This window comes from Tachyglossus aculeatus, chromosome 9 (assembly GCF_015852505.1).
Source record: "Tachyglossus aculeatus isolate mTacAcu1 chromosome 9, mTacAcu1.pri, whole genome shotgun sequence".
Lineage (NCBI taxonomy): Eukaryota > Metazoa > Chordata > Mammalia > Monotremata > Tachyglossidae > Tachyglossus > Tachyglossus aculeatus.
Genome location: NC_052074.1, coordinates 52,956,962 through 52,969,063, shown reverse-complemented (window position 1 = coordinate 52,969,063; position 12,102 = coordinate 52,956,962). Strand labels below are relative to the sequence as shown.

Below are 12,102 nucleotides of genomic sequence, written 5' to 3'. Positions count from 1 at the left end.
CCCACTGTTGGGTAGGGGCTGTCTCTCTATGTTGCCAGTTTGTACTTCCCAAGCGCTTAGTACAGTGCTCTGCACATAGTAAGCGCTCAATAAATACGATTGATGATGATGATGAGCTGTGTCTGCTAGCAGCAGCAGCAGCCACCTCCCTCCTCCTTGCCTCCTCCTCCATCTCCTCCCCTGCTTCGCGGTCCCCTCCCCTTGTGGCCGGCCCAGGCAAGCAGGGGAGGGAGGGAGGGAGGGGGGGAGCGGGCGAGGGTGAAAGGTGTCGGTTGGCTGGGGAAGGGAAGTTTGCAAAAAAGGTCGGTCGCAGGGCCCGGGGGGCTTTGGCAGAGCGGCGGCGACGGCAGCAGCAGCATCATGGCGGAGCAGAGCGACTCTCCCGTGCACGTCCAGCCCCAGCAACAGCCCCAGCAACAGCAGCAGCAGCAACAGCAGCAGCCGGCGGCGGCGGCCCCGGCTGCAGCCGCATCCCAGGCCATCAGCTGGCCCATCTGCAGGGAGGCGTACGAGCTGCAGGAGGTCATCGGTCAGTGCGGCCGGGGCTCGCCCTGCCCCGAGGGGCTGCATGCCGGGGGAGGGGGGATGCACAATTCGGGGTTGGCGGGGGGGGGGGTGCCCCGGGAATGCGGCTGCGGCAGTGACTCGCCCTGCAGATTAGCCGCACGCTGCAAACTTTTATCAGCCGGGCCGTTTTTCGCAGCCGCCGCCCCCCCCGGGCCGTGCTTGCACCGGGAGCCGGAGCTCCGTGCAGACTGGGCCCCCCTCCCCCGCGTGCAGCAGAGCTTGCAATCGGGGGTGGGGAGGGGGGGACGAGGCGTTGTCCTTGCGGGCTTCCCCCCTCCGCTCAAGTTGATCCGTGCCTGGCATTTCCCGCCGTCAGGGGCGAGAGGGACTTGCATCCGCGCCCTCCTTTTTGCAAAAAAGAGGGAAAGCACCCCCTGCGCCGCCTCCACCTCCCTTCCTTCCCTTCTTTCCTTCTGGCAGGGAAAGCGCCTTTGCATTCCCTTCCCCCGGTCGTAAGGAGAGGAGCGACCTCGTGTCCGGCCTGGGCATGGCCCCCCCCCCCGGGTGGCATCGGCCGCCCACCGAGGATGCTCCGAGTGGTCCAGGCTCCGCGGCCGCCGTTTCGGTGGCATTTCTTGAGGAGCAGCGTGGCTCAGTGGAAAGAGCCCGGGCTTTGGAGTCAGAGGTCAAGGGTTCCAATCCCGGCCCTGCCAATTGTCAGCCGTGTGACTTTGGGCAAGACTCTATATGTTGCCAACTTGTACTTCCCAAGCGCTTAGTGCAGTGCTCTGCACATAGTAAGCGCTCAATAAATACGATTGACGATGATGATGACAACTTCTCTGGGCCTCAGTAACCTCATCTGGAAAATGGGAATGAAGACTGTGGGACAACCTGATCACCTTGTAACCTCCTCAGCGCTTAGAACAGTGCTTTGCACATAGTAAGCGCTTAATAAATGCCATTATTATTATTTCTTGCATCGAGACCCCCCCCCCACCCTCCCACCCGCAAAAGTTTAACACCCGTGGCCGTGCCCGTTGGCTTTGGGCAGGTCCCCGCGAGTCAACCTTTGACACGTTCCTATTGTACAATCCCGCCCCATTGGGGTTTGGTTTCTTCAACGCGTGGCAATACCATTGTGCCCAAGGAGTCAATCAATCAATCAATCGTATTTATTGAGCGCTTACTGTGTGCAGAGCACTGGACTAAGCGCTTGGGAAGTACAAGTTGGCAACATATAGAGACAGTCCCTACCCAACCGTGGGCTCACAGTCTAAAAGATAATGGCATGTGTTAAGTGCTTACTATGTGCAAAGCACTGTTCTAAACACTGGGGGGATACAAGGTGATCAGGCTGTCCCGCGTGGGGTTCACAGTCATCATCCCCATTTTACAGATGAGGTAACTGAGGCTCCGAGAAGTTAAGTGACTTGCCCAAGGTCACACAGCATACATGTGACGGAGCTGGGATTCGAACCCATGACCTCTGACTCCAAAGCCCGTGCTCTTTCCACTGAGCAACGCTGCTTCTCAATCAATCGTATATATGTTGCCAACTTGTACTTCCCGAGCGCTTAGTACAGTGCTCTGCACACAGTAAGCGCTCAATACGATTGATTGAGCGCTTACTGTGTGCAGAGCACTGTACTAAGCGCTTGGGAAGTACAAGTCAGCGACATATAGAGACAGTCCCTACCCAACGTTATGGACCCCCTGGCTACCCAGTTTGTAGCAGCGGTAGAGGTGCCACTTTAACGAAACATTGCTTTAAATAAATAGTAAAAAACCCTAAAAATACATTTCAGTTAAAGTGTGTTTCCGCAACTGCCTCCTCCAATTAGTAAGAGGCCTCTCCCGACTAAGCATACATTTCCCCTGCTTGTCTCTCTTGCACTTGAATTTTTTTCCCCTTTTTTCACCCCATCCATTCTCTCCATCCCCCCATCTTACCTCCTTCCCTTCCCCACAGCACGTTTATATATGTTTGTACATATTTATTACTCTATTTATTTATTTATTTTACTTGTACATATCTATTCTATTTATTTTATTTTGTTAGTATGTTTGGTTTTGTTCTCTGTCTCCCCCCTTTAGACTGTGAGCCCACTGTTGGGTAGGGACTGTCTCTATATGTTGCCAACTTGTACTTCCCAAGCGCTTAGTACAGTGCTCTGCGTACAGTAAGCGCTCAATAAATACGATTGATTGATTCACCCCAGCCCCAGCCTCCCAGCATTTATGTACCCATCTGTGTAGTGTCTGTCTTCCCCTCGAGACTGTGGGCAGGGAACATGTCTACCAACTCTGTTATATTGTATTTTCCCAAGAGCTCTGCCCAGTAAGTGTTCAATATCTTCAGCTGATTGATTCTTTTCTATGGCTCTAAAATAATTTGGGGGGATGTTACTAATCCCTCATTTGCCAATGAGTGAATCTGTACCATTTTTTTAAAGATGAAGTGTTTACTTTTTCAGTGCATTCTGACAGACTTTTTATTTTTTTAATCTTGACTAGAACTTTGCAATTCCTCAAAATTATTCTTCCTGAAATGAGAAATACTGCAAAGTAGGTGTAGGGAAAATAACTTAATGATATGCCCTGGGGGTCTGGAGCGCAAGGGAATACCCAGATTAAGACCTTTTGGTCAAAGACTTTGGGAAGATGAGTTCCCTGAAGAAATGGGAAGAGTGAAAGGTGTCAGAATGAAACGTGTTAGAACGGGTGGTAGTTAATGACCAGAATTTGTTTTAAATCGAGGACTTTTTAACTGGCAGGGTATGAGGTATTCTTTTGAGCAGTGCCATTACTTTTTCCCTTGGCTTTATGTGCATGTTGGGAGGAGGATTGTAAAAACTCATTCTCAATTTATAAAGCTTATTTTGTTATTACACAAACTGCCTCATGAAATTATTTTCAATATTCATTAGCATTGACTCTTCCATTTGAAGTGATGTCCAAACTCGTGCATTTCCAGGCAAAATTATAGCTTGTTACTGCCCAGTTTTTTTACGCTCTGTTTAGGAGATGAGGGTTGGTCATGTCCATTCGTGGAAAACTTCTCAATTTCCTTAAGAAACTTTAGACCGAAGATATAATAATAATAATAACAATAATAATGGCATTTATTAAGCGCTTACTATGTGCAAAGCACTGTTCTAAGCGCCGAAGATAGTTTATAACTTTGCATAATCCGTGATTCTTTTCATATCCATGGAGAAACACATTTCATGGGCCAGGTGAATAATTTGTTTTTAATTTGCAGAGGTTCCAATTAGAAGCATATTTAAGGGTCACGTGGCAGCCATGTTGCTGACAAGTAAATTAAAGTAATTTGTGAAACTGGGTTTTATAGGGGTCTAATATTTATGGGGAATTGTCCATTTCCTCCTTATTTTAATGTTGGTTGAGTAATTAAGCATGAGTTTGGCGTTTAAGCTCCTTTGCCTAAACATGACACATTGGAATTAGTTGTCTAAACACTTTACCAGTTCCAACATGAATGCTGGTTTACAGACTCTGCCCTCAAGCCACCCTACGTGCAGCAGGTGTTTCATAGTTGTACGGCACTATAGCAAAATTGATCACGGCCAGCAGGAGGTGATGGAATAGATAGGGTGGAAAGAGGACCATAACTATAGTTGCTATGGGAATTTTGTGTGGCATTGAGAATTTTTTTTTTTTAATCCTGGACAGCTAGGCTTTCAAAGTGGTTAATATTTTAGTAAAGCAGATTTTGCATAAGTGAGATCACTGCAGATTTTTTTAAAGTGAAAAATAAGCATATGATTTTGCTAGTTTAAAAATAACCTGTTCTCTGTCAATCCTGAAATTATTATATTCCATAGGTCAAGGTTCAGATGTTGAAAAGTTTACATGAGGAGCTGGGGTTCTGTAGTATGCGGCATCAAATGTTTTTTCTCTAGTTCCTTATTCCTAGTTATCCAATCTTAAAAGTGCCCAATTTGTTGATGATTCTCAGTTCCTGCTCAAATCACTGGATCATAGGAAAATTCCCTGTCTCCCTTTGCTTGGTCTAGTAAAAAGAAGAGTTTAATGAGTCTTCAACTTTGCATTTTTAAAATTTTTCATTTTCTTAAATAGACTCTTTTCTTTGTTTCTAGAATGAAGTTACTGTTCATCATAAAAGTTTTGGTAGAGGGTATGGGGATGCTGTAGTTTACCCACTTCTGACATAGTTATATTCATAGCATTACTCAGTTATTAAAATTACTGCAGCCAAGAAGTGGTCATCACCTTTGCTGACTTTCTCTTAAATACCAAGAGGACTGTCCCAGAACTCTTATTAACTTGAGTGATCTACTGGTACAGTCCATGGCCCACACGGGGCTCACAGTATTAATCCCCATTTTATAGGTGAGGTAACTGAGGCACAAAAGTTACATGATTTGTCCAAGGTCCCACAGCAGACAAGTGGTGGTGCTGGGATTAGAACACAGGTACTTCTGAATCCCAGGCCAGTGTTCTTTCCATGAGGCCATGTTGTTTCTCTGCTTTCCAGATCCTGGTTCCTATTTTGTCTTTGTGACCACCCAACAATGATTCAGGGAAAAAAACAAAACACCTTGTTGCTACCAAGTAGATCCTTGATAGTAAGTGTGCTTGTTTCCCACAATTTAAGCGGATGGTTTATTGTCTCCCTTTGTGGGTATCTATACCTTCCTTGACATTTGTGACAGGGATGTGGCTCCAACCGCAAGCCCTCCTACATCCAACTTGTCTCCAGTTCATCCCCATAATGATGTCAGGGCTTGAAGTAAGGCTCTTAGATTCACTGCATTCCATCAAAGGGAAGCAGCATGGAAAGAGCATGGGCTTGGGAGTCAGAGGACCGGGGTTCTAATCACTGCTCCACCATTTACCTGCTCTGTGTCCTTGGGCAGGTCCCTTAACTTCTCCCTGTCTCAGTTGCAAAATGGGGAGTCAACAGCTGGTCTCCCTCTTACTCAGACTGTGAGCCCCATGTGGGACTTGATTATCTTGTATCTGCTCCAGAACTTAGTATAATGCTTGGATTATAGTCAGCACCTAACAGATACCACCGCAGTTATTATTGAGCACTTAACGTGCAAAGCACTGTACTAAGCACACAGTAAGCGCTCAATAAATACGATTGAATGAATGAGAAAGTACAATATGGAAGAGTTGGTAGATTCTTTAAGGAAACTTGAGGCTTGGAATGGGATATGGAGTGTAAGGGGGATTGGATTCTTAATCACCCTCCCAATCACCTCATTAAGCAAACCGGATTGAATGTTGTCAGGTGAATCCACTTTTCTCTTTATCCCAAATGATGACTCATGGCAATGAATGTAAAATTGACCAGTTGTAATCTGATTTTGCATTGTGCCAGGCTCTGAGGAGTAGAATACTTTCATAAATAAAATCTAATTTTTCCTGGGACTTGTGGGAAGGTAGCTGGAAAGTAAGCAATATCTCCATATTTTGAAATATAGAGATATTAAAGGCTTCCCTCATTTTACCCACCAAGACAGAAACTCAGCTATGAGGTATAGGTCTAACAGTTTCTAAGCCAGTGAATCTTATAATTTCTTTATAAAAAAGTCTCTTTTTCTGAAATGTGTGCTTTCATTCCGCATTTTGGCTAGGATGCTATTTTAAGGGACTAGGGAGACGTTCTTTTTTCTTTTTTGTTTTTTAATGGTATTTGTTATGTGCTTACTATGCCCCAGGCACTGTACTAAGCCCTGGGGGTAGATAAGTTGCATTTTTTTCCTAGCACAACATTTTGGTGTCCCCTGACAGAGGTGTACTTAGGAGAAGCAGCGTGGCCTTAGTGGAAAGAGCATGGGCGTAGGAGTCAGAGGACATGGGTTCTAATCCTGGATCCATGACATACCTTCTGTGTGACCTTGGGCAAGTCACTTGTCTTCTTTGTGCCCAGTTCCCTCATCTGCAGAATGAAGAGTTAATACCTGTTCTCCCTCCTGCTTAGATTGTGAGCCCCTTGCGGGATGTAATTATTTTGTACTATTACTTAATACAGTGCTTGGCACAGAGTAGGTGCTTAAGAAATACCACAATTATTATACAAAATAATCAGGTTGGACCCAGTCCGTGTCTCACATAGAGCTCACAGTCTTAATCCCCATTTTACAGATGAGGTAACTGAGGCACAGAAAAGTTAAGTGACTTGCCCGAGGTCACACAACAGACAAGTGGAAGAGTTAGGATTAGAACCCAGGTCCTCTAACTCCCTGGCCTGTGCTCTTTCCATTAGGCCTTAATGTTCCTCATAGTTGTGGTATTTAAGTGTTTACTCTGTTCCAAGCACTGGGGTAAATACAAAATAATCAGGTTCCACGTGGAGCTCAAGTATGAGGGAGCACAGGTATTAAATCCCCATTTTGCAGATGAAACTGAAGGGCCAAGAAGCTAAGTGACTTGCCCAAGGTCACACAGCAGACAAGTGATTGAGCTGGGATTAGAACCCAGGACTGCTGATTCCCAGGCTCTTGTGCTTTCCACTATACCACACTCCTTTCCACAGTGTACCTCTTTTTAGGGTCCAGTACAGTGGTGTGTTAGAAAAAAATAGTTTTGCATCGCATTGATCAGGCATGGTGTTGTGACTACTGTAGTTCAGGTTTTCATTTGGAAACAGAACCCCATCATTATAGAAGGACTAATCAAACTTATTGCACACTTGTTGCAAAGCACTGTAATATGCACTTGAGAGAGTACACAATTGCTAGACAAGATTCCCTGACCTCAAGGAATATACAGTCTAAAGAATAGTTTACAATCTAGCATAGTTTCATTATGGAAATAGAATTATTGATTTTGTAGGAAAGGACTGAGAGAATTGATTAAAGGTCACTCTTATTATTTACTGCTCTGTTTTGTTTTATTTGAAAAATGAAACTTGTATAAGAACAGCCTTTTAAATGTTCAGACAGTCGATCAGTCATATTTACTGAACACTATGTGCAGAGAATTATCCTAAGTGCTTGGGAGAGTACAATATAACAGAATCAGCCTTCCCGGCCCTTAAGGAGCTTAAAGTCCTTCAAATAATGAAAGTGAATAAAGTATCCACAGCTGAAAAAAATATTGCTCACAATAGATCAGCAACCTCCTGGATTCAATTACTTATTCCTGTGATATCCTTTTTAAATTGTTGACTTGACCTCACTTTCAGTATGTTCCATTTGTGCAAAACTTCTGAAGACTTGAATGTAACTTATTTTTGTAATCAGTGATAGCATATATAATTTTGCCTAATATATTTTTGTTCTTTATTTCACAATGCATGTAGCTTTAGCAGTGGAAAATTACCAGCAAACAGTTGGTATTTGTGGTTTATGTGATACTTGTCAAACTTTTCATCTGTTATGTTTTCTCTTTATTACGTTTCTTCACACTGTATTTTTATTACTGGTAGACAAAGAAAGAGGGAGGTTCTTGAACTCCTCTGCTTTGGAGAACAGTGAACAATATTTGCAATTCAGGGTGTTGCTGATTTATAGCCCAGAGAAGCTCTGGATCATTTATAATCTCGTTGCTTCCACCACCCCCCTTGAAGTTACGGAATGATTTTCTGACAGTATGGTTTAGCCTGGAGTGGAGTGAATGTTCTTTTAACACCCCCAGATTGTAGTGTAAATTGCCCCAAAGGTGGGGCCTATTCACGTCCAGCTGGAATCACTTGAGCTCTCTACTTTGAATAAAAGATTGGTTCAAGTAGACTGCTAAACCAGATCTTTACTCTTTTGCCTTTGTTCAGCCTAAATCATACACAGACTCAAAAGGCAGATTTCTGAAGTCAGAGCTTGGCCAGAGAATGGAAGGGTTGAAGTGAATGTAAGAGGGGAGATCTGGGGAAGCCAAGGACCTGTATCAGAATTCCTCTTCTTTTTCTCATACCAGGTGACTGAAGATACAATCAAAATAATAATAATAATAATAATGGTGGTATTTAAGTGCTTACTATGTGTCATACATTCTAAGTGCTGGGGTAGGTACAAAGTAATCAGATCCCACATGGGGCTCAATCTAAATAGGAGGGAGAACAGCTACTGAATTCCCATTTTGCAGATGAGGGAACTGAGGCACAGTAAACTGCCTTGCTCAAGGTCATACAGCAGGCAAGTGGTGGAGTGGGATTGGAACCCAGGTCTTCTGATTCCCAGGCCTGTGCTTTTTCCACTAGGCCATGCTGCTTCTCTAGTAGTTGTTCTCCACATCCCCAGGCTACTCTTAGGTTTTGCCGAGCTGGATAAGAGAGAAGACCTACGGAGCCCTAGACAGATAAAACTGTTTCTCGGTTTGACTGCTCTGACAGTTGCTAGAGGCACATCCTGCAGGTGAGTATTCAAGGAGTGTCTGTTCATCACTGCAGTTTTCTTAACTGTGGAGGCTGCCATGTTGGCAGGAAGTGGTGCTGACTAAAACAAATTGACTCTGCACTTCATTCAGAGAAGAGAGCAGGGGGATTTGCTTTCAGGTGAAATCATCCATCAGAAAGAAGGAGACTTTTCCCTTTGAAGAGGAGGGTTTTTTAATTTTTATTTTTCTTCATTTGATCTCTTGGGTTTCTGCCCTTGGTTTTGGTAGTATTAATAATGGTGCTTGTTTAGGGCATATCAGTTTAAAATGCTTTGCAGAAAGTGAGGTCATTTAGCCTCACAGAGTAACAGTAAGCTAGAGTAGTGGCAACAATTACCTCCTTCCTGCTTTGGATGTTGGGAAATGCAGGAAGAGAGACTTAAGGGTTTTGCCTGGGGTCAGAGGTATCAAGGTGAGGCCTGAGTCAAGGTGTCCAGACCCTTTTCCCTTCTTCTTAGATCACATAAAATCCGCCCCCACCTTTACTTTGATTCATCACCTCATTTGTCCCCACAAATTCATACTTCTAATTCTCATTAATTTAATTAATTTAGCCCCAGTGGAGTGTCCCATTAGCTGTGGCCAGGATTTTAGTAACTGGGAGTGGGGATCCTAGAGGAACAGACCAGTGGTTTGAGAAGGAAGTTTGACTGCATAAGCTTGCTTTACAAGCATCGGATAGCATCAAAATGAAGACATTGAACTGGATTGAAATGAAGGTTTGGGATGTGGTTTTTCTAAACTTGATTTGAAGATGTTACAACTTCCCTTGATAATCTGCAGTGTTTTCTGTGAAAGTTATTTTTTTGTTAAAAATGGAAGTCTGTTTAATGATGCACAGAATTATAACATTCTATAACAAAATTGCATTTAACGGTTTCCCTTTGGTCTTGGGCAGCTCGCTTTTGTAACTTAACCTACTTTTCAGCCAGTCTTCAGTCTCTAAATCATATAAATGAAATTATTCAAAGTTGGTACCTGAAATTTCCTTATAAGTAGTGGTTCCTTCCGTTCCAAAAAAGAGATCCTTGAAGTGAGTGGGAATTTCTCTTCCATGATCCAGCACTGGTCTATTTGACTAGACTGTAGATGCCTTGATTAGAGAGGGGTCACAGGGAGCATGTGAACTTGGGGAACCATGGAGAATTTGGAGTCTCAAGGGGTATTTTAGAGTGCGTCAGTTTAAGTTGGTAATTGTGAACACTTTGAGGGCCTCTGTAAGTTTATGGTTGTAGATTCCAAATATGTCCTAATTAGTCAAACGCTGAATTAAGGATGTATCCTAATTTGGGCTTCAGAAATCCTTTTGAGTTGAGAATGTAGGGGAAATGCTGAGAATGTGGAGGGAACGACTCTGATTCTGTTGAATTGATTGCTTTTAATTGTGTGTTTTTGTGATCCTGCCACTTCAGGAAGATCAGCCTTTGCAAGCAGGGGAGGACCTGACACTCCTTTTTTGTCTCTGCCTTCTTTAAATAAACTCTGGGAAAGCTGCTTGCCAGCTAATGGCATTCAGCGCAGCTCTCTGAGGAGCCCTGGTGGAAAGGTTTTAATCATTAGTATTGTCCACTTGATATTTCCCCAGGTAAGGTATTACTTTTTTGTGGCATTGGTGGGGTTAATGTTTCCAACCTTCTATGCCCACAGAAGGCCAGCTGGAGTTCATCTGCAGACTTTCTGCCAAAAAAACTACTATGACTAATAAGTCATTGATTATGCTTACTGTATGACTGACAGGTCTTTATTTTGAAACTGATTACATCTGAATGGCCAGGGTCTTCTCAGGGCACCTAAGTGTGGAAGTTTGGGCTCATTTCTTGTGTAGAGATATTTGTAATCGGGGATAGGGGGAGGTTGCCCTTTGGGATTTGGGAGGGGAAGCAATAAATCAATTGTACTTATTGAGTGCTTCCTATGTGCAGAGCACTCTTGGGAGGGAGAATACAATATAATAGAGTTGGTATACACATTCCCTGCCCAGAATGAGTTTACTGTCTAGAGGGGAAAGCAGCCATTAATATAAATAAATTGTGGATATGTACATAAGTGCTGTGGAGCTGAGAAAGGGGTGAATAAAGGGTGCAAATCCAAGTGCACAGAAGGGACTGGGAGAAGAGAAAATGAAGGCCTAGCTGGGGAAGGCCTCTTGGTGGAGATGTGCCTTCAATAAGACTTTGAGCGGGGAGGAGGGGCAGTAATTGCTATTGGGTATGAAGATGGAGGACATTCCAGGCCAGAGGCAGGACATGGGCCAGAGTCGGTGGCAAGACAGACAAGCAGGGAGAGAGTAAAGGCAGGGAGGGGATATTTTGGTGGCTTACCTAGCCGGCAGTTCCACATCACCCTGTGTTTAGCCTGATCTCAGTCTGTCACCCATTCTCCCTATTGCCTTTTTCCTGTACTGAGCCTCTTGGACTCTCCCATGTGCTTGTACAGTGCTCTGCAGACAGTATGCATGGAATCAAGCGCTTAGTACAGTGCTTTGCACACAAGTGCTCAGTAAATATGATTGAATGAGTAAATGCCATTGATTATTTGCCATCCCAAAGAGCCTCACCCTGATTGGACATGTTAGATATGCTCTACTGTACAGAGACAGGGGAAAGAGCTCAGGCCTAGGAATCAGAGGACCTGGGCTGTAATCCCGGCTCTGCTACTTACCTGCTGTGACCATGGCCAAGTCACTCAACTTCTCTGAGCTTAAGTTTCCTCACCTGTAAAATGGGGATTCAGTACCCACTCTTCTGCCTACCTAGACTGTGAACTCCATATGGGACAGGGACTGTGTTCAAACTGAATATCTTGTATGATGATGATGGTATTTACCTATTCCAATGGAGTAGAGTGCTTAAATGCCATCATTATTATTATAACACATGGTAAGCACTTAACAGATACCATTATTATTATTAGTTCATGTTGGACTAATTGTTGGATGCTTGTCTGCCTTGATTTTTTTTCTGCCTTATTGTCATCTCTCAAGGAGGAACTTTGCTCCTATTGATTTTCATGTAGCATCTAACACTTGGGGCCCTTACTAAATGCCTTTGACAGGGGTGAATGGCCCTTGTTCAACTTTTCATAGAAACTGGCCCTCACCCAATCCCATTCTACAACCATATTTGTTGAGCAGTTTTTACTGTGGACCGTACTAAGCACTTGGGAGACTTGGTAGACAAGTTCCCTGCCCACAACAAGCTTAAAGTCTAGAGGTGATGCTTGAGG

At 44.0% G+C, this 12,102-nt stretch overlaps 1 protein-coding gene across 2 annotated transcripts in view; it reads left to right on the top strand.

Moving 5' to 3' along the window:
• The first annotated feature begins 273 nt into the window (after positions 1–273).
• The window catches only part of STK39 (serine/threonine kinase 39), a 218,150-nt gene continuing 206,321 nt past the window's right edge, over positions 274–12,102 (top strand). For both annotated transcript variants that reach the window (XM_038751810.1, XM_038751809.1), the window contains exon 1: positions 274–529. In XM_038751810.1, coding sequence (XP_038607738.1) covers positions 361–529 — 169 coding nt within the window. In that variant the 5' untranslated portion in view covers positions 274–360. The remainder of the gene's footprint in view (positions 530–12,102) is intronic.